We start from the raw sequence: 17775 nt of genomic DNA, 5'->3' as shown, positions 1-17775 counted from the left end.
CCGTGGGCATTTCAGAACAGGCTTGGGAAAGTCACTGGGCTGGGGTGGATGCTACCTTCCTCACTCTAGGCCACAGGGCTGGCCTGAGGAGCAGAGAAGGAGGAGGCCAGCCTCAGGTCCCAATTGGTGCATCACCAGTGTGTTGAGTGGAACCCGAGTGTTTATTTTGTAGAAGCTGCATTGGAGAGAGCTGGGCTCCTGGCATTTGTGGAGCCTGTTGCTTTCCAGGAGGATGGTCTGGGAGAAGTGCCAGGAGCTGCTGGCCGGCATCCAGGTCTAGGCTGGATTGCATGGCTGGGCTTGCCCAGAGTAGTGAGCCCTACCCACCACCAGCCCATGCCTGGAGGGACAGGGAAGGAGGTCATGGAGGGTGGGGGTGTTCCCAGAGGAGCAGCAAGCTCCACCTGGGCCTCCAAAGCAGGCTGTGTGATTGGGGCCCCACCTTGTCACTTCTGATGAAGGAGCTGGGCAGACCCCATGCCCTCACAGTGAGTTTGGGAGAATGCACCCAGGTGAGGCCCTGCTGTGGATATGCAGGCGGTGCTGGGGGGTGGGGGGGTGGGGGAGTGAGGCTGGAGGTGCAGACTGAGTCCCTCCTCCTGGCACACCAGTGCATGGAGGGCAGTGCCTCCTGTGACTCCCCCAAGCAGCTTGGCAGTTGGAAACCCTGTGTGAGTGGCATCCCTGGCCCTGCCTGCATTAGGGTGGGGTCGTCAGACTACAGCTCTGGAGTCAGGCTTTGAGTCCTCACTTTGCTACCTACATGCTCTTGTGACCCTGGGCAAGTTGCTTAACCCCCAAGAACCTTTAATTTCTTATCTGAAACTGCAGAGATAACGCCCCGCTCAATGGGCCTGTGGGAAGATTGAGGAGATCAGACCTGCCCACACATGGGCTACCATCTCATACAGGGCTGTGGCGGTGGGCGAGGTGCAGCCTTGGCCCCTTGGAGCTATCTCTTGTTTACCAAGTCTTCCTCAGGGAGGACTCCAGGCCATAGGGATAGGATGAACAAAGTCCTGGGCTTGTGACTGTGCAGGGTTGGTTGGTCTGTCCAGGGGCTGGGCCTTGGGGCGCTTCTAGATCCTGGCTGCCTCCTGCCTGGCTGCCTTGTGCCCTCCAGTCTCTCCCATGGCTTAGGGGCCCCTGGGAAGAGGCTGAGCTCACACAGGGCCACCCCTTGCAGCTGCATCTGTCCCAGCCACACCTGAAGTTGGAGGTTGGTCTGGGACCAGGGCCGATCTGACCTTAGACTTAAGTTTGGGAGGAGTGGCAGCAAGTCTGGGGCTCTCTCTGATCCTGGTCAGATGTACTTAGACCTCTGGGATGTGGAAGTTGCCTGGTGGCCCTGCCCTGCCCAGCATGGCTTCTCAGCCTGGCATGCTTGTCCCTCCCACCTGACAGTGGAGCTTGGGCGGGCCGTGGGCGGCCCTGCTCACTCTCAGCTGTCTTGGCGTCAGCTGGAGGGTTCCCATTTCACTGTTACTTTTGTTTAGGCTGGGAGGTGGTTAAGGTGCTGCTCCTTGGGGGTGGGCTGGAGGGAGTTTCTCCTCAGTCCTCCAGTATAGCTCCAGGCCTCATGCAGGAAGCCCCTTTCTGGGGAAGTTAGAGATGGCTTCCGGGGAGGAAGGTGGATGAGAAGGATCCTAGGAGGGCTAGGCGGGGTGGCCTGCTTGGGGCGGCGCCTTTTCCTGGTCTTCACCCTTCTCCCCCAGGCCTCCCTCCTGGCTGGGTGTGAGCCAGAAGTTTCAGTCTGGGTGCCCGTGCTGGCCTCCAGGAGGGCACGTTCTGCCTGTAGGAGCCAGACACTGAAGGCGGGTATCATGTAGCTGAGACCACACCCTGAGTTTGACCCCCACTTGTGGGCCTGGAGGTGGGCGTGAGATGTGTTCCTGTCTCCCAGAGGCAGGGCCTCCAGAAGGAGCCATGTGGGGGCCCAGCACCTGGAGCGATTCTGAATGCCTGGCTTCTTGGAGGCCAAGGCTCTAGGCAAGGTGGGTGTCCAGGCTGGGTTGGGGCAGTGCCCCTCAGATTGGGGGCTGGAGTTCTCTGCTTTCTGCCTCCGCAGGGATCACTTTTATCTGAAAACCTCCTCTCTTCTGGCCTTTGAAAGATGCTGACCAGAGGACACTCTTCTGCCTTTTACTGGGTGCTTAGAAAAAAGGCCTTGAGGTGACCCTGTTCCAGCCTCCCCATGGGCCCCTGCAGCCACGTGGACTGACCAGAGGCTCTACACGCGGGCAGGTGTGGCCTGACCTCGCATAGGATCATGGACTAGTGGGTCCCCCAATGGGGGGCTGCTTCGAGTGTCAGGAGGCAGTGAGGGGTGCACAGTGCCCTGCCCTCTGCCATCCCCATTGGCTATTTGGCTGGTCTGCATTTGGGGAGCGAGTAGAGGGATCCAGAGTGCAGGGTGGTCTTGGCCTGGGGCTTTTGACTGCCCTCTGGAGATGCTCTGAGGGCCACCCAGCTGGGGAGCAGCTGGGAGGGACAGGAACCTGTTCCCGCTGTGGCATCTTTGCTCTTCCAAGCTGTTTCCCCATCGCCCTTGGTCTCTGTGCCAGTTGGAAAATTGAGAACTAATCCCCTGGGTGGTCTGGAAATCATTAGTGAGAAGGGGGTGTCCTGTGCCCAGGGCTGCAGATGACATGTCCCTCCACACTTTCAGCCCCAGGTTTTCCTACCTCGTGGGGAGGTGAGAGGTCGGGGTGAGTGCTGGGTTTCAGGCTCAGCTGTGCTGTGTGAAGATGAGAGGGTCCCACCTCATCACATGGACAGAACACACAGGCTCCTGGGTGGCCCTGAGGGTCCAGTGACACAGCACATGGTAGGGCATACAACAGTGCCCAGTAAATGTTAGCTGGTGGTGTTTCCAGGAGGGAACAGGGTATCGTGCTGAGCTTCTGAGCTGGGAATGTCCTGTGAAAGCCTCTGTCTGGAGGTTTCATTGGAAGTACAGTTTACATGCAATTAAGTGCCTAAAATTGTATTTTCATTTACCTTAACCCAGACTCCCAGCAAGATAGAGAGCTGCCCTCACCCCAAAGAGTTCCTCATGCCCCATCCTGGATAGTCTTGTCAGGGCCAGGCAGTGGTGGGCATTTGTCCCTCGCCCCATCCTGGGCAGTCCTCACCTGTCCCTCCTGCTGTGGTTTTTACCCTCAGTCCGTTTTGCCTATTCTAGAACTTAATGTAAATGGAGTCATGCAGTCTGTACTCGCGCAAAAGGCTTCTTGCCCTCAGTGCCATGACTGTGAGGTTCATCCATGTCTCTGCATCATTTCTGCCCTTTGTATTTTTGGCCGGGCGCGGTGGCTCATACCTGTAATCCCAACACTTGGGGAGGCCGAGGTGGGCTGATCACGAGGTCAGAAGATCGAGACCATCCTGACTAACACGGGGAAACCCTGTCTCTACTAAAAATACAAAAAATTAGCCGGACATGGTGGCAGGCGCCTGTAGTCCCAGCTACTTGGGAGAATGGCATGAACCCGGAAGGCGGAGCTTGCAGTGAGCCAACATCACGCCACTGCACTCCAGCCTGGGGGACAGAACGAGACTCCATCTCAGAAAAAAAAAAAAAAGTAATACTTTTTAAAAATGTTGAATATTACAGAAATGAACATAACATGCAGATACCATGGTTTTTTTTTATAATCCCAGTCCCACAGATAATCTTATTTAGCAGTTGGATATGTGTGTCCCCAAGGTTTTTATTGCCACAGAATGGACTTGCTGGGCCGGGTAGGCTCTGATTGGGCCTTGGGCTGCCTTACTGTAAGTTCCTTGAGGGTGAACAAAGTGGGGGTGGGGCTGCTGTGGCTGGTCCAGCTCTGCAGGGCTTGGGCATGTGCCACCAGTGGCTTGAGAGGCTGGCGTGTTCCAGCCCCCTAGCGCCTGCCTGGGCCCTGGGCCTGCCCTCAGTGTTCGGGGACATGGCTTTCTGGCTTTTTAGTGGCAGGCACTGGGAGGGGAAGGAAAGGAGAGCAGTTACCTGTTGACAGTTCCGTAAACAGGGCCGTGCGTCTGCTCTAACAGAAGGCCTGGGAAGGTAACCCAGAGGCTTTGTGTTCCTTCCTGCAGACCTTCTGGGTTCCCCAGAGAGAGCTGGCCCTCCCTCCAGCTGCTGGGGTTCTTGCCCTTCCCAGCTGGGGCCAGTCCATCTACAGGGGGGATCCTGAAGCTAAGGGATCCTAACTGGGGAGATAGTTTCTGTGCTACCCTTCTTGCCTCTCCCCTGGACCCCTGAAGGCTCTGTCCCAGGGAGGCGACGGGTCACAGCCTTAGGCGAATGCCCAGCTGGCCCCGATAGCCCAGGCCTGCTGCCCCACTGCCCCAGATCCTGGGCGTCCTGGGAGCTAGCGTTCTGGCCGGGCAGTAGGCCAGGGCTGGGCGTGCTAGCCTTGGGGCTGATAGGCCTGCTGCCCGGGCCTGCTGCCAGGGGCTGCTGGGTGCCAGGCGGCATCCTCATCACAGCCTGCAGTCAGCTGCTGCCAGGGCTGGGCACCAGCATCCGGGCCAGCGCCCAGAGCTGTGTTTCTAGTTACCTGGCACTCCCCAGGCGGGGTCCTCCAGGGTAGGCGCTTGCTGTTTCATGCCCAGCGGTGAGCGGGTAGGGCAGAGCTCTGTGGCTGAGAAGGAAAGAGCAGTGCTTAGTAGGGGTTTTGCAGCAGAATGGCGTGTGCCACCCCCCACCCCTCCATGGGGTGAGGCTGCATTGCTGCTTGCAGACACAGTGGTGGCCTAGACGTGGCCCAGACTCAGCCCAGCTGGTGTAGATGGCAGGCATGGTGGCATTTTGCTTGCTGTGAACTTTCTGCAGGTGGCTCAGACACCCTTGCCTCAAGTGGAGGGCGCAGGGAGGAGCCCTGCCCTGTTCTGTGTGACAGCTGACCCAGCCTGGGGCCATCCTTCCTTGGTGGAGAGACCTAGTCCTAGCCTGGGCTTGTGAAGTGCCTGTCAGGGCCAGGCAGTGGGCACTGATGGAGGGTGTTCCCACCCCCATGGCACTCAGGTGCCCCCCAGTCCTGTTCTACCACCCACTCCCTGCGTGGCATCCAGTAGCTGGCCTGGCCTCTGGCAAAGTCAGGTGACCCCTGGTTGCGGAGTTTGGCAGACGCTCTGCCCAGCAGGGCTCTGGTTGACTGGGTCCTGAGGGGCAGTGGTTGGGGAGCAGGTAAAGTGGCACAGGGCTGGATGATGGTGTCTGATTGTCTCCAGTGTGCCACCGAGACCCGCTATCCAGTTTTCTGACTGCTCCTGCCGGTGTTTCAGTGGCCCCTGCCTGACTGGCCTCAGCCCAGCGTTAGCCCACCAGGTCCAACCCTCGCTAACTACCGACGCCCTTGGGCTTCCTGCCAACAGAGCTGGTTCTGCTGCCCTCTGGGCCTTTGGTGGGGTCCTGGACCAGCCATGCACCCCTCCCCTCACACCCCCCACCCAGAGGGGAGCTGCACTAGGGGCTGGAGAGACAGCTGGCCGGCTTCAGCCTAGGCCTCCCAACCCTGGGCCGGCACCCCGGGTCTGGTCACATTCCTGAGGGACCTGCTGAGCCTCCCTGGCCCTGGGGGTGGAGTGGGGGAAGGGGAAACGCAGACGGGCCACTGCACGCCCCCCTCCCTGACCCCGGCTCTGTTCCATGGGGGCCCAGGCTGGCAGGTGTGGGGTGCAAGGACCCACCACCTCAGGATCCCCCCTCCCTCAGGACCCAGAGCTCTGGGGGTGGGAGGGAGCCCGCCCTTTGCTGGTGGCAGCTGCCCAAGGGTTTGGTGGGCCGGTATTGAAAGCCCAGGCCTGCAGCTTGGGCAAGCCCTTAGGCAGTGAAACCTCTGGAGAGGGAAGGCCATGTGGTCTGGCTAGGGGGCTGGGCCCTCTGGGCAGGGAGGGGGTAAGAGTAGATCAGGAAGGGAAGGAACAGGGGAGCCAGAAGCGGTTGAGACTGGTTCTTATAAATAGCCTTGCACAAGTGGCTCCAATTTTGACCTTTTGTTATGTAAATGTGACCAGCCTGGGAAGGGCCCTGCCCAGGCCTCCTGCCACCACACCCACAGGCCAGGAATTGTGTGTCTGCCACCAGCGCCCCCTGGCCTAGGTGACCCCTGGGTGTCCATAATCTCCTGTGTGTGTTAGAGGGGGAGGTACTGCACCCTCTGACCTCCCTAGACCTGTTCCCTGGTCTTTACTTTTCCTGGTTGTCAGAAGGGACAACTGTGGCTCTGTGGCCACAGTCTCCTGCTGGGCTGCCCCTGGTGCCCCAGCCAGAGACCCCCAGGTGCTTCCCTTCATCGCCTTTCCCTCTCTTCTTCGCTGATGGCTGTCTGGGTGACTGTGTTCGTCTTCTCTTCCCCAGGTGACCAGGCATTGATGCGCCCCCAGGAAGGCCACGCGCTCAGGAGGCCCCCCCCCGCTGGCTGCTGCTCACATGGTGTCTGGGCCCTTGGCATTCCGGTGAGGCGCAGGGGAGGGAGGACCGCCACGGCCCCTTTCCCCGGAGCTTTCTGGGTGGCGCACAGCCCCACAGCTCAGCCTCTATCGCTGTCTGACCCGTGGTCCTTTGTGTGCACGCAGCACTGGGCAGTGTGGAGGGAGCCTGGGGGCTACTGCCCTCTGCCAGCCCCCTTGCCAGTCTCAGGGTACCAGGTGTCTGGGCGCTGGCAGAGCCGGCACTGATGTTTTCTGGGAGCTAAGCGGTTACTGGGGCCCAGTGTGGAAGCCACACCTTGGGGGCTCTTTGTCCCTGCCTGGTGGATTGAGGGGCCAGGGAGCAGAGGAGGATTGGTTCATGAAGTCTTCAGCCTGTGAGCACCCTTCTGAGCTGCTGTGGGCTGGGCTGCTAGGCAGAGAGCCCCTGCAGGTGCTTGCTGCCTCTTGCTGTTAGGCTCTGAGTGCCAGTGGTGTTCCAGGCTGTGTTGCACTCTTGCGTGTTCACATTGAGCTCCGGCACCTTCAGGGGCCTGTGAATGTTAGGGTTTTCCTTTGTCTTTGCAAACAAGGGCAGGCATGGGGCTGGGGAGAGTTTCTGTCATGGGAAGGTTGGGTAGGGTGGGACCCTTTCCAAGGCAGGGAGGCAGGGCTGGACACTCTGGGAGGGGCAGTAGATCCCAGAGGGCAGCGGCTGAGAGTAGTTCAGCTGCTGAGAGTCTGGACCCTGAACTGTGAGGCTCAGAGCTGCCTGTGGGCCCCGCTGCTCAGTTGTCCAGCAGCCGTGAGTCAGTGAGGAAAGTTCCTGTCTCCACTGGCCCCCTGCCCTGTGGAAGCTTGTGAGCCTGTCCAGGGCACAGGTGGCCACCTGTACACTGGCATGCCTTCCCCAGAACCCTCCTGCTGAGCCGTTCTCTGAGGGGCTTTGGTAGGGGTGAGAGGATGGAGCTGAGGGTACTGTGTTTTGCACTGGGGAGTTGGGCTTAGGGCTGAGGATGGCTTTGAGTCATTCAGAACATTCCAGAGTCATTCTCTACACTGCCGGCCACAGTCCTTGCCTCTTCCCTTGGAGCAGCATTTCTCTCTTCCCCCTTGGGGTCCATCTGGTGCCCACTGTGCACCCGTGTGTGCTGCCCTTGCATTCCCACTGTGGGGTGCCTGGTCCATGGCAGAGGAAGCTGCTCAGTGGGTATGGGAAGCGTGGTGAGGAGCACCCGCTCTCGAAACCCCATGGCTTGCTGCCGCACAAGCAGAAATACACCTGGGCTGGCAGGGTTCCTGCAGAGACCAGTGGCGTCGGTGTGTTTCTTGCTTACTGAACTCGGTTAGCGCCTGTGCCAGTCTGTGTGACGGAGGCCAGCTGGCCAACTTTCCTAGGCCCAGATGGCGCTGCCCTTCCTAGAGAGGATGGAGGGTTCAGGTGGTGCCAGGTGTTTGGCCCAGACTGCCTTTCCTGCTTGGTACCTGGAAGCCCAGGCTGGGGCAGCACTTGGCACCCGCCCAGAGTGCAAGGTGGCCCAGGGCCTTGGGGAGAGGCGGCGCTGCAGGCCGACTGCAGCATCTGGGAGGCAGCCACATGGCTGCTGGCAGTTTGATTTGGGCCCTGCCGTATTTCAAAGGGAACATTTAGTTTTGGGGGATTTTTGCCAGCTTTCAAGACAAGCTCCTCTCAGGGAGGTCTCTGCTTTCTTAAGTTTAAAACCATCTGCTGGTCATTTTTGGGTCCCCTTCTGGTGCCTGAGGGTGTGTCATCGACTTCATTTAGTGTAGAGACAGTAGCCTGGGCTGTGAAACCAAATGCAAATCCCTGTTTCTCTATTTGTCACCTCATCACCCTCCACCTCCGTTTTCTTATTAGTGCAAATGGGGCAGGGGCCTCTGTCCCTTCTCAGTTTGAGTCCTCAGTGAGGGGACACATATACTACGCCTGCATGCAGGGGGCATTGTGGGCTTATGTGCCGTGTACTGTGCCACAGGGGCTGCTGCCCTGTGTGGGGTAAGTTCTGAGGCACTTTGCCTTGTCGAGCCCCACCCTGCCCCAGAGCCCTGGTCCGAGTGTCCCAGTCATCTGACGCGTGCATGCCTGTTCTTGCCCACAGGTGGTGCGCGTGGGCAGGGCGCGGGGACATGGGGCCCGACATGGAGCTGCCCAGCCACTCGAAGCAGCTCCTGCTGCAGCTGAACCAGCAGAGGACCAAGGGCTTCCTGTGTGACGTCATCATCATGGTGGAGAACTCCATCTTCCGGGCCCACAAGAACGTCCTGGCCGCCAGCAGCATCTACTTCAAGTCCCTGGTCCTGCACGACAACCTCATCAACCTGGACACAGACATGGTCAGCTCCACGGTGTTCCAGCAGATCTTGGACTTCATCTACACTGGCAAGCTGCTGCCCAGTGACCAGCCAGCCGAGCCCAACTTTAGCACTCTCCTCACTGCCGCCAGCTACCTCCAGCTGCCCGAGTTGGCAGCCCTCTGCCGCCGCAAACTCAAGCGAGCCGGCAAGCCCTTTGGCTCTGGGCGGGCGGGGGCTGCCGGCATAGGGCGACCCCCCCGCAGCCAGCGGCTGTCCACGGCCTCCGTCATCCAGGCTCGGTATCACGGGCTCGTGGATGGGCGCAAGGGGGCCCACGCCCCCCAGGAGCTCCCGCAAGCCAAAGGCTCAGACGATGAGCTCTTTCTTGGTGGCTCTAACCAGGATAGCGTGCAAGGTCTGGGCCGGGCCGTTTGTCCAGCTGGCGGGGAGGTGGGCCTGGGGGGCTGCAGCAGCAGCACCAACGGGAGCAGTGGGGGCTGCGAGCAGGAGCTGGGCTTGGACCTGTCCAAGAAAAGCCCACCCTTGCCTCCTGCCACGCCAGGTCCCCACCTCACTCCTGATGACCCAGCCCAACTGAGCGACAGCCAACATGGGTCGCCCCCTGCGGCCTCTGCCCCTCCCGTTGCCAACAGTGCCTCTTATTCTGAGCTGGGGGGCACCCCCGATGAGCCCATGGATCTGGAGGGGGCCGAGGACAACCACCTGAGCCTGCTGGAGGCACCTGGCGGGCAGCCTCGGAAGAGCCTCCGGCACTCCACTCGGAAGAAGGAGTGGGGCAAGAAGGAGCCGGTGGCTGGCTCCCCCTTTGAGCGGAGAGAAGCGGGGCCCAAGGGTCCCTGCCCGGGAGAGGAGGGCGAGGGGGTCGGGGACAGGGTTCCCAATGGTATACTGGCTGGTGGGGCTGGCCCTAGCGGGCCCTATGGGGAGCCCCCTTACCCCTGCAAGGAGGAGGAGGAAAACGGCAAGGATGCAAGTGAAGATAGCGCGCAGAGCGGGAGCGAGGGGGGCAGCGGCCACGCCAGGGCCCACTACATGTACCGGCAGGAGGGCTACGAGACAGTGTCCTATGGGGACAACTTGTACGTGTGCATCCCCTGCGCCAAGGGCTTCCCCAGCTCCGAGCAGCTCAACGCGCACGTGGAGACTCACACGGAGGAAGAGCTGTTCATCAAGGAAGAGGGGGCCTACGAGACAGGCAGTGGGGGTGCCGAGGAGGAGGCCGAGGACCTGTCAGCGCCCAGCGCGGCCTACGCGGCTGAGCCCCGGCCCTTCAAGTGTTCGGTCTGTGAGAAGACCTACAAGGACCCAGCCACGCTGCGGCAGCACGAGAAGACGCACTGGCTGACGCGGCCCTTCCCCTGCAACATCTGTGGCAAGATGTTCACGCAGCGCGGCACCATGACGCGCCACATGCGGAGCCACCTGGGCCTGAAGCCCTTTGCCTGCGATGAGTGTGGCATGCGCTTCACCCGCCAGTACCGCCTCACCGAGCACATGCGTGTGCACTCGGGCGAGAAGCCTTACGAGTGCCAGCTGTGCGGGGGCAAGTTCACCCAGCAGCGCAACCTCATCAGCCACCTGCGCATGCACACTTCCCCCTCCTAGAAGCCAAAGACCCGCGGGCGCCCTCTGCCACCTTGCTCCCCGGGAACCCATGGAAGGAGAAGCGAGGTGATGCAGCGGCAGGGGCGAGACCCTGGGTCCAGTGGAGGCTCCGGGTGGCCCCTCTGGCCCCCACTGCCCACACCCAGAGCTTTAATCGACAGTCTGTACCAAGCAGAGCCGAGAGGAGGGAAGCCAGGGGTCCCAGCCCGTCTACCTCCCCATCCCACCCAGGCCCCCAGCTCCCCGCGGGGGCCACCGCAGGGCCTGTGGGCTGGGTCACGTGGGTCTCGCTGGGACCTGGTCCCTTTGCTGCAGGCGGCTTGGAGAAAGAGGGCAGTGGGACGCTGGCCACGGCCAGGGTGGTGTCAGGAGCAGGCCCCACCCCGCTAGCCGTGTCTGTGTGTGTGCTTGTGTCTGTGCGGGCGCGTGCAGCCCTGGTTCTGCAGGGAACAGGTGCTGGGGGTGCAGATCCCTCCCTCCTTGAGCCAGGGTGGCACTGCTCACTGGCGCTGGGACAGTCAGGGTGACCCCACCGCCTACCTCTCTACAACTAAAGAGCCCTCTGGGCCTGTGTTGCTGTTATTCCTACTGATCTGCTCCTCTGTTTTTCTTTTTGATTTTTGTTCTTTAAACCAAAACAAACAATAGCTTATTTTCTTCCCGCCCCCTCTGGGGCTGAGCCTGGGTCTGAAGACTGAATGTAACAGGGGCCGCTGGCCCTCCTGCGCGTCCCCCGGCTCTGGCGCTGCAGGGGTGCTGGTGCGCCACCTCTCCAGGCCCCAGAAGCCCTTCTTGCCCAAAGGCTTCCCTGGTCCCTGAGCCCTGCCTCGGCTGCCTCAGGAGAGAGTGCTTTTCCTGTAGTTTCCAAGGAATATTCTTTGTTTAGAGGTACTTGTTTTTTATTAAGAGAAAAACCAGTGTAACGTTTATGTGACTGTTTGAACTGGAAGGTCTGGGGTTCCGGGGGGTGGGGGGAGGCTGGACTCGATGCCGGGGCCGTCGGTACTCGTTTTCATTTTTGTGTGTGTGCGTGTGTGTGTGTGTGTCTGTGTGGTGTGTGCCGTACGCATGGGCAGACGTTTCGCTTTCCCTGCTTCCTCACTGAACAAGGTGGAGATTTCTGACCTTTTGCTACCTCTTGAATTCATGACAACAATATGTTGGTGACTGGCAGTGGAAGCCCTTGACAAGCGCCCAGGAAGTCGTGTGCAGGAGCCAGCAGGGTGCCAAGTGGCCCAGTGCCTGCAGCTCACCTGTGTTTTCCCTTTGAGCCTTGGGCCACATGCACCCCGAGGGGACCCTGGCAACCCAGGAACACGAACCTCTGTTTGTGGCATAGGGGAGGTGTGTGAGGCCCCAGCCTGGAGCCAGGTACTGGGTGCTGACGGGAGCCATGAGGAGGGTGGCAGTTCTTTGCAGCTCCCGGCCAGGGTGAGGCAGAAGTGAGCCCTCATCCTGCCACTCCCACCCTCCATTCCTGCAAGAGTTTGAGCTTGAGACAGCTGACCACAGGGCCCTCTGGGGAACAGGGATTGCACTTCCCTGAGCAGTCCTGGCCCCCGGCCACCGTCTAGGGGCCAACCTCTCGCCCCTCATCTTGGGCTTCCTCGGCCAGCCTCAGATACTTCCATGGGCCCCGAAGTGGGCTCTCAAGGCCAGACCAAGGTTGCTGATCTCAGTCCCACTGTCTTCAGCCAGCTGGAGCTGTGGGGCTGGGCCGGCAGGCTTTATCGTCATCTTGCTTCACCATTTTTTTTTTGTTTGTTTTCTCTTTTCACTCTATTTTAAGTTTAGACCAAAAAAATACAGTCATCCCCTACCCCCACCCCTCTAGAGACCCTCCAGCTAAAAACAGAGCCTGAGTTCAGGGACCGAAGTGGGGAGCGGCGTGTTTGGGGTGAGGGAGTCGGGCAGTTGAGGCTCCTGGCTGAGCCCTCCCTGTGGTGATCCCAGCCTGAGACGGCCCTTCTTCCCTCCTGGTGGTGGGAAACAGAACTGGGCCCTGGGTCTCAGGTTCCAGCAAGTCAGGCTGGGGACCTGGGGGGAGGAGACCCATGGACTCCACCCTTACTCAGGGCGCCCCCGCTGTCCTGACCCCACCCCACCCCATCAGCACTTAAGCCACGTGACACAAAGTCTGTACCGCACGGGAAATGTGCACACACCTGGCCGTGTGCGTGGCCTCCCGGGCTGTGGGCAGCCGCATCTGTGAGGTGACTTGTGAAAGTAGGTGATTCCTTTGCAGAACTTCAGGGACTGGGAGCAGAGGCCCCTCACTCAACGACGTTTGTGCGACATAGTATTGTACCCACCTTAGTATTGTATCGAGCCTTTTCTGTATTTTAATGAGAAAGCAGAACACTAGTTTCCTATTTAAGACTTTAAGGGTTTTTGGGACAGGGCGGGATTAACACAACATTTGGCTTTGTTTTCTTTTTCCTTTGATTTCCACGTTGGGTGTGTGCGAGTGTGTGTGTGTGGAGATGTTAAGAGCCTCACAAGGAAACTGGGTTATTGGAGGCCAAGGCGGCTTACAGTTCTCTGCGTTCGTCACTTAATTCCTGAATGTTTCGGAGAAACAGGAATCAGAAAATAGCAGTATCATGTAGGAAAGAGAGGATAAACAAAGAAAAAAGAAAAAAAAATAAGCTCATACCCAAATTCACAAAGCCTATTTTTTAAACCAAAGCACATTTTGAATGAGTATGGAACCTCCATGGGCTCAGAAAAAAGATACTAATATATTTATCTCATTGTTTACATAAGCTTTTACAGTTTCAGACCTCAGCAGCTGTAAGGCCAGTCCAGGGAACCCTCCCCTGCTGCTGGAAGCCCTTCTGAGTTGGCCCTGGAGTGGTTCACGAGCAGAGAAGGGCAGCCCTGGGACTGGGGAAGGGACTGGAAGCCTCCCTGGAGTCACCTGAACCCTCGTCCCCATTCCCAGGGCCCCTCCAAGCCCAGCTGGCACCAAAGAGCTTGGGCCCGTGCTGACCAACCCCCAAGGCCCTCTGGCCGGACCACGCTGGTCCTGACCAGCTAGCCTACACGGGGATGGCCGTCAGTTCTGGCCACAGGACCTGAGTCTGGGCTTGGGTCCCCTGCTGCTCTGCCCGTGACCCTCGGGGATGGGTTGATGTGAGGGTCCCACTCAAGCCAAAAAGCCGGGACCTTTGCACGGCTCAGTCGACTCTGGTGGGTCCCCAGGAGTGGGGACCCCTAACCCCACCCCAGACAGCAGAGGGGGCTGACTGGGTCTGGTCCTTACCAACAGACGGTGCAAACACTCTTAACAGTGTTGTTTTTGTATCAATATGTTTGTGCAGTGATGAATGTATTTATTTCTCAGACTTAGGGCGAGTGAGCGGGTGGCAGGCCGGGCTCCGCCACTGCACGCTCCCGCCGGACCGAGCCCCAGCAAGGGCTCCTCCAGGATTGCAAAAAAAAGGAAGAGAAAAGATGAACCTTTAAGCAAATAAGAATCTCAGAGACTTGCAGCATAGCCATACACCTCAGCCTGTGAAATGAGCAATCCGGACCCTCATCGACTTTCCCCACCTCAGGCAGCCATGTGTGTTTCCCGTTCGTCACCACTCGGGGGCGCCGGGCTGCCCACCCACTCCCCCAACCTGTCAGTATTCACTGGACCTCAGACCCCATGCAGGAGTGCGATCCGGGCTGGGCCGCTGGGCAGGCTGACCCCCTGCCCTCCTGCCGCCATCCTGAGTTGGGGTGAGGCCTGGGCAGCTGGAGGGCAGGGCTCAGGGAGCAGGAGGCTGCATCCGTCCACCCCCCAGGCGTGGGGGACAAAAGCCAAAGGCACCAGGCCTTAGAGCAGACAAGGGCTCTCAGCCCTGGCATGCCCCCTAAAGGGACCAAGGTCCTCCTATTTCCCAGTACCCCGTCGGGGCAGATGTTACTGAACCTGTGAATCAAGATGCCAGGAGTGAGGGGCTGGGAAGGGACCTAACTGGAGCCTCAGTCTGACATTCCACGCTGGGGTGGGGGTGGGCATGAGCGGTGGGAACTGAGGCTGCCCAGGACCCCCTTCCTAGGATGCCCCGGCTTCAGTCACCCCACTTTAACTTTCTACCAGGACCCCCTCCCCCTACCTCACCTTGCTATTTATTGCTGTAATTTATTGACCTCAAAAATGCTGCATAACAGACCTCACTGGGGTAGGGAGGATCCCCAGGGCTCCCACCCTCCACTTGGCGGGCCCCGTGGGGCCAGGTGCTGAGGGGAACCTCTCTACCCCACCCATCACTAGCTTCCCTCCGCCCTCCCCCACCTGGGGGGGGCCCAGGTTGGGCACTGGCTCATTTCTCGCAAATACCTCGAAGGGGAGGGGGGAGGGATGGGGTTATAGCTGTTTTGTTTAATTGGAACTGGAAGAGGGATCATATTTTGTTTTATGCCCTTCCCAGGAGGGGGGAGGGACACCGGGATCGCACTCCTGTACTGGCCACCGCCGCTGTCACTCGTCACATTGAGTTCATGTCCCTTGAGAGTTTGTATAAATTCAGGTTAGAACTGCAGCTACACAGCTGCCCAGTGTCATAGAAAGAAAAGCAATTCACCAACGACTGATCTCTCCATTCAGAAGTGTGCAGTCTTAATGTACAGCGATGAGAAACTGTTATTTTATGATCTTTTCATTAAAAGCTTGATTGAAAACTGGTGTGGGACCTCCAGTTTCTGCTTTGGCTGTTCTCTCTAGCAAAGTGACATGGCTTCTAAGTCTTAGGAGGGTGGTGTCTGGGATGGGCATCTGCCTGCCACCATTCAGTGGTGCTTGGTGGTGAGGTGCTTGGTGGGTCCTGGGGGTGTGCACTGGGCCAGTGGACTGGCACTTTGGTGTCAGTATGCTCTTGGGCAGTGTTGGCCTGAGTTAGCTGAGGCTGTCTGGGAAGCAGCAATGTGTGCACAGTTACAGCAGCATGGACCTGGTGACTGGGAAGAGGAGGATGGCTGTCCAGTGCCCGGGACCCCTCATTGGAGCGGCAGAGTTGGGGCTGAGGAAGGGCTGGGGCAAGGCGAGGGCTGTTCCCTTCTGCTCACTGCTGCTTCCTGCTGCTTGGCCTGAGGGGAGGGGAGGGAGGAAGGAAAATGGTTAATAATCCCCAGGGACCACCCAGAATGGGGATCCTAGTGTGAAGACCCAGGAGGAGGAGCAGGAATGGAGGGGACTGCAGGCATCCGTGGTGGCTCCTGGCAGCCGGAGATGAACCCAGTGACCCCAGACTCCAGAAGAGCTTGAGCGCAGATACTGTAAGTCTTGGTGAGTTCTGTTCAGTGGATTTAAAATGATTTTTCAGCTTTATCAAAGTAATTCCTGAATAGAATTTAAGTAATTAAGTGGTTCTCAAAAAGGCTTAAAACGAAAACTAGTTTGTCTCCCCAACTCCATCCCATACTATATAATGTGAATCACTTTGAATTATTTTAGCACTTTCTCCTGCATTTATCTCTACGTGTCTAAATAGTATTCTTACACTGCTGTCTTACTCATTCTGTTTTGGAGTCTGGAGTTACTCTCAATAAGGATTTTAGTTGATTTGTACTCTCTTCTCCCTAATTTATATCCACCAAATAGTTATCAAATGTGTAGTTTGATCTAGAGGTTGGCAAACTTTCTATTAAGTAGTCAAATTGTAAAAAAAAAAAATTATGTTTACATATATATATATTTACTCCAGCTTTTGTCTAGGCTGGAGTGCAGTGGATCATAGCTTACTGTAACCTCAAACTCCTGGGCTCAAGTGATCCTCCTACCACAGCCTCCCATGTGCTGGGACTGCAGGTGTGAGCTACCACATCCAGCTAATTTTTTTTTGTTTTTGTAGAGACAGGGTCTTGCCATCTTGTTAGGCTAGTGTTGAACTCTTGGCTTTAAGTGAGCCTCTTAACTTGGCCACTGCATCTGGCCTCATTGATGGCTACTTTTGCATTATGACAGAAGGCTAAGTAGTCACAACAGAGATGGTATGACCTGCAGAGCCTGAAATATTTACTATCTGGCAGCCAGATGCGGTGGCTCACGCCTGTAATCCCAGCACTTGGGGTTAGGTGGGTGGATCATGAGGTCAATAGATCGAGGCCATCCTGGTTAACACGGTGAAACCCCGTCTCTACTAAAATACAAAAAATTAAGACCGGGGTGGTGGTGGGTGCCTGTAGTCCCAGCTCCTCAGGAGGCTGAGGCAGGGGAATCGCCTGAACCCAGGAGGCAGAGGCTGCAGTGAGCCGAGATCACGCCACTGCACTCCAGCCTGGTGACAGAGCGAGACTCCATCTCAAAAAAAAAAAAAAAAAAAAAAAAAAAAAAATTAGCTGAGCATGGTGGAGTGCACCTATGGTCCTAGCTACTTGGGAGGCTGTGATGGGAAAATCACCTGAGCCTGGGAAGTTGAGGCTGCAGTGAGCTGTGATCGTGGCACAGTACTCTAGCTTGGGCAACAGGAGACTCTGTCTCAAAACAAAACAAACAAAAAATCATAAATTTCATTTATAAAAACAGGTGCAGGAGGATGTGATTTGCCAATCTGTCCCTATTGTGATCACTATGTAAATTTGTTTACTTACTGCTAAGCTGGGTAAGATAATGGGTCATCTCCTTTTTTGTACAATTTCTTTTCTTTTTTTCTTTTTTTGGAGATGGAGTCTTGCTCTGTCACCTAGGCTGGAGTGCAATGGCGCGATCTTGGCTCACTACAACCTCCACCTCCTGGGTTCAAGCGATTCTCTTGCCTCAGCCTCCCAAGTAGTTGGGATTACAGATGCCCACCACCATGCCTAGCTAATTTTTATATTTTTAGTAGAGAGGGGGTTTTGCCACGTTGGTCAGGCTGGTCTCGAACTCCTGCCTTCCAGAGATCTGCCCGCCTTGGCCCTCAAAGTGCTGGGATTACAGGTGTGAGCCACCGTGCCCGGACTTTTGTACAATTTTTTGTTTTCTTTTTTCTTTTTGGGACAGGATCTCACTCTGTCACCCAGACTGGAGTGCAGTGGCGCTATCACGGCTCACTGTAGCTTCAACCTGTTTGGCTCAAGTGATCCTTCTCTCTCAGACTTCGAGTAGCTGGGACTACAGGTGTGCACAACCACACTTGGCTAATTCTTTAAATTTTTGTAGAGATGGGGTTTCACTGTATTGTCCAGGCTGATCTCAAACTCCTGGGGTCAAGTGATTCACCTACCTTGGCCCCCAAAGCTTTGAAGTTACAGGCCTGAGCCACTGGCCAATTCCTTGTTTATGTTTTTTCCCTCCCCCTCCCCCTTCTCCCTCCCCTCCCCTCCGCTTTCTGACAGGGTCTCGCTTTTTTGCCCAGACTGGAGTGCACTGGTGCCATTTTGGCTCACTATAACCTTCACTTCCGGGTTCAGATGATTCTCATGCCTCAGCCTCCTGAGTAACTGGGACTACAGGTGCACACT

The 17775-nt window shown here is 57.5% G+C and overlaps 1 protein-coding gene across 3 annotated transcripts in view; it reads left to right on the top strand.

Moving 5' to 3' along the window:
* HIC2 (HIC ZBTB transcriptional repressor 2) overlaps positions 1 to 15015 on the top strand; it is a 34887-nt gene extending 19872 nt beyond the window's left edge. For 2 of the 3 annotated variants that reach the window (XM_025398796.1, XM_025398798.1), the window contains exons 2-3: positions 6350 to 6447; positions 8520 to 15015. In XM_025398796.1, coding sequence (XP_025254581.1) covers positions 6422 to 6447; positions 8520 to 10341 — 1848 coding nt within the window. In that variant the 5' untranslated portion in view covers positions 6350 to 6421 and the 3' untranslated portion in view covers positions 10342 to 15015. Of the gene's footprint in view, positions 1 to 6316; positions 6448 to 8519 lie in introns of those variants that run through there. The other variant, XM_025398799.1, reaches the window with a different exon arrangement.
* Positions 15016 to 17775: the final 2760 nt, after the last annotated feature.

Source organism: Theropithecus gelada, chromosome 10 (genome assembly GCF_003255815.1).
Source record: "Theropithecus gelada isolate Dixy chromosome 10, Tgel_1.0, whole genome shotgun sequence".
NCBI classification, from domain to species: Eukaryota; Metazoa; Chordata; class Mammalia; order Primates; family Cercopithecidae; genus Theropithecus; species Theropithecus gelada.
This window is presented reverse-complemented; position numbering and strand designations above follow the sequence as displayed.